The 3244-nt window shown below is 42.0% G+C and overlaps 1 protein-coding gene across 1 annotated transcript; it reads left to right on the forward strand.

The window, feature by feature from the left end:
- The first annotated feature begins 674 nt into the window (after positions 1-674).
- On the forward strand, positions 675-3189 carry TBC1d7 (TBC1 domain family member 7). The gene is made up of 6 exons (XM_089854869.1): positions 675-952; positions 1109-1293; positions 1350-1490; positions 1563-1708; positions 2767-2899; positions 2962-3189. The coding sequence occupies exons 1-6, from the start codon at positions 763-765 to the stop codon at positions 3040-3042; spliced, it is 876 nt and encodes a 291-aa protein (XP_089710995.1). The 5' UTR covers positions 675-762; the 3' UTR covers positions 3043-3189.
- The last annotated feature ends 55 nt before the right edge of the window (positions 3190-3244 follow it).

Raw genomic sequence — 3244 nt, forward strand, 5'->3', positions numbered from 1 at the left:
CCGTAGTCTGTGCCGTAAATTTTACCTAAAATAGCTGTCTGCCCACTCTGCCGGGAGAGTGGCGCACTCCTGTAAGCCAAGCTTCTGGGCGGCAAAGTTTGAGGGAATACGACACATGTCGGCGATCCTACCCTATGTCCTACCCTATAGGTGCCGACCAGGCTGGGAAATAGCACACTTCCTCTGGTCCAAAACCAGTTTATTAATTTCTTGGACTAGTTTTTTAATTCAAGAAGTGGGGGTTACTGGTCCTCGGGACCAGTTTATTAATTGCAAATCTATTGGAGAGCAAAGGCTGGGACCAGTCCGGAGACCAGTAAATGATTTCAGACACTAGGGGGTCACTGGTCCAAAGGACTAGTTTAAAAAATATCCTTATTTCCCAGCCTGGTGCCGACTGTCCCGTGTCCGTCGGAGGTGACCTACCCCAATTCCACCTTCCGTCACCTCCCAAGTAAACCTCATTTCCTTCCCTGCTTACCCACATACGACCTAGCGGCACCCGTCAGTGTTTGGCCGCGTAGGGTCTCACGCTCACTTCTTCCTGGTGCTCAAGGCCTCACGGCTAAGCACTAGTGTTCGTACTCGTAGTCGTAGGTGGGGGAAAAAAAAAATAGCTGTCTGGTAGTCAGTCTGCTACTTATGCTAAGGCTAAGCTCTCGGACTTCGTTTTAAGGCCGTTAATGTGATTTTCCTGATAAATTTAAAAACTTTGAATTAATTTTAATAAATATATAATAAAAATATATTTCCAGCTCTGGTATGGCGGAAGACTTTAGAAACTTTCGTTCGTATTATTATGACAAAGTTGGATTTCGGGGTGTAGAAGAAAAGAAGTCACTTGAAATGCTTCTCAATGAAAAACCCTTAAACTTAATGAAGATATCTCAATTTTGTTTGCGATTTTCTCTTCCGGCAATGTACAGAGAATATATTTGGAATATTTTGTTAGGTGTGTAATTGTTTTCATGACTTAACAGCCCTCTGGTGCCTAAAGATTAAAGTTGTCCGCCATTTTGAGAAAAGGGGGTGTGGCCATTCTTAAGCCACACCCCTTTCTCTCCCTATTTCTCCGTAATTTCCATTTTAAGTTGCTTATTCATCTCAGGTGTCCTCCCCAAAAATCCTGAAACCCAACAATATGTCCAAGACCATCAAAAAGAGATGTATGAGGATCTTCACCACTGTTTAAATGTAATATCAGCAATAGATGACAAAACCCCTTTACCCAAAGTTCTCACCTACATGATTCTACTTGATGAAGGGGAAATAAGATTGAATTACGAGCAGCAGGTAAGAATAGAAAAGACCAAAAAACGTTCACATATTGACGTATCACCTTGTTATAGTTGCAGGAACCAAGTTCATTAAATCTTTTAGCACTGGCCACAACATTCACGCAAATGTGCTCTAATCAAAAACGAGCTTATTTCTTATTGAAACGAATTTGGAACCTGGTGAAAGAAAATTCGTCTAATATTAATTTTTTTGTGAGTTCAGTGGCGACATCTAGTGATTTATTGCGGTTTAATAATAATAATAATTATTTTTATTAAACGTAGCAAGAGAAATTCATACAGTCATTGAAGCAAGAAGATCCGGAATTATATCAACATTTACACTATATATCTGCATTGAATACACTTCCATTTAATGCCTGGTTTTCCCAGTGTTTTGCAGAAGTTTTACCTGAAAATTCACTTGAAAGGTACATTACGATGCTAAAGGGGCGGAAATTCTCTTCTATTTAATGCCAGCCCCTCTCTATTCTCTGCCTTTGAATGAAAGGGGTGGAGTTATTCTTAAGCCACACCCCTCTGCCTCCGCCATTTTGAATGAAAGGGGTGGAGTTATTCTTAAGCCACACCCCTCTGTCCTCCGCCATTTTGAATGAAAGGGGTGGAGTAATTCTTAAGCCACACCCCTCTGTACTCCGCCACTTTTAGGGAAAGGAATGTAGTAATTCTTAAGCCACACCCCTCTGTCCTCCGCCACTTTTAGGGAAAGGAATGTAGTAATTCTTAAGCCACACCCCTCTGTCCTCCGCCATTTTGAGGAAAAGGGGTGGAGTAATTATTAAGCCACACCCCTCCGTCCTCCGCCATTTTGAGGGAAAGGGGTTAAGTCATTCTTAAGCCACACCCCCTCTGTCCCCTACCGTTTTGAGGGAAAGGGGTGAAGTACTTCTTAAGCCACACCCCTCTGTCCGCTATTTTGAGGGAAAGGAATGTAGTCATTCATAAGCCACACCCCTCTGTCCTCCACCGTCTTGAGGGAAAGGGGTGGAGTAATTCTTAAGCCACACCCCTCTGTCCTCCGCCATTTTGAGGAAAAGGGGTGGAGTAATTATTAAGCCACACCCCTCCGTCCTCCGCCATTTTGAGGGAAAGGGGTTAAGTCATTCTTAAGCCACACCCCCTCTGTCCCCTACCGTTTTGAGGGAAAGGGGTGAAGTACTTCTTAAGCCACACCCCTCTGTCCGCCATTTTGAGGGAAAGGAATGTAGTCATTCATAAGCCACACCCCTCTGTCCTCCACCGTCTTGAGGGAAAGGGGTGGAGTAATTCTTAAGCCACACCCCTCTGTCCCCCACCGTCTTGAGGGAAAGGGGTGGAGTAATTGCTAAAGCCACGCCCCTCTGTCAGCCACATTCAGGAAAAGGGGTTAAGTCATTCTTAAGCCACACCCCTCTGTCCTCTTTTGTAGCTCAGTCCAGCTTGTTCATTATAACAGAGATTTTCATAACTAATTAACAATTTTGCTTAGAATTTGGGACAAAGTCATTGCTTCACGATCCCTAAAAATTCTAGTCAATTTGGCAGTCTCCTTATTTATAACATTACGGAGATCTATTCTAAATATCACATCTGCCAACAATATAGCAAAGTTTTTTAAAGAAGTATGTATGAACCCTGGACGGAAGTGATACTGAACGAGGCATTAAATGCACTGCTATTTCAGCTTCCAGAAGATACAGCCGATTGTGTGGTTAATAACACTTTAGAGTCTTGGTATCAGACGAATTCAAACTCGGCAAGATGATTTCATGTTGTATATTTTATGAAAAGTTATGTTAGCAAACAAGAAAAGCGCGTTAAAAATATCTATTGTATTTATAAATAGACTTAAATTGTCAAAGATTATATTTCATTTTGTATTAATAAAAAGTTATTTCATTGCGTAAACTTACCTTTTACTTGGGCATCATTAACGAGTGGTTAAACCTTTTACACATGATGCGAGA

The sequence above is a fragment of the Phalangium opilio genome, unplaced genomic scaffold (genome assembly GCF_054372755.1).
Source record: "Phalangium opilio isolate 3A_F unplaced genomic scaffold, DU_Popi_V2 ptg000209l_1, whole genome shotgun sequence".
NCBI lineage: Eukaryota > Metazoa > Arthropoda > Arachnida > Opiliones > Phalangiidae > Phalangium > Phalangium opilio.

Coding starts and splice junctions, on each gene's coding strand:
- TBC1d7 (XM_089854869.1), top strand. CDS start 763: ATGGCGGAAGACTTTAGAAACTTTCGTTCGTATTATTATGACAAAGTT. Junction 1,294..1,349: donor GATTGAATTACGAGCAGCAG/GTAAGAATAGAA, acceptor ACCTTGTTATAG/TTGCAGGAACCAAGTTCATT. Junction 1,709..2,766: donor CCTGAAAATTCACTTGAAAG/GTACATTACGAT, acceptor AATTTTGCTTAG/AATTTGGGACAAAGTCATTG.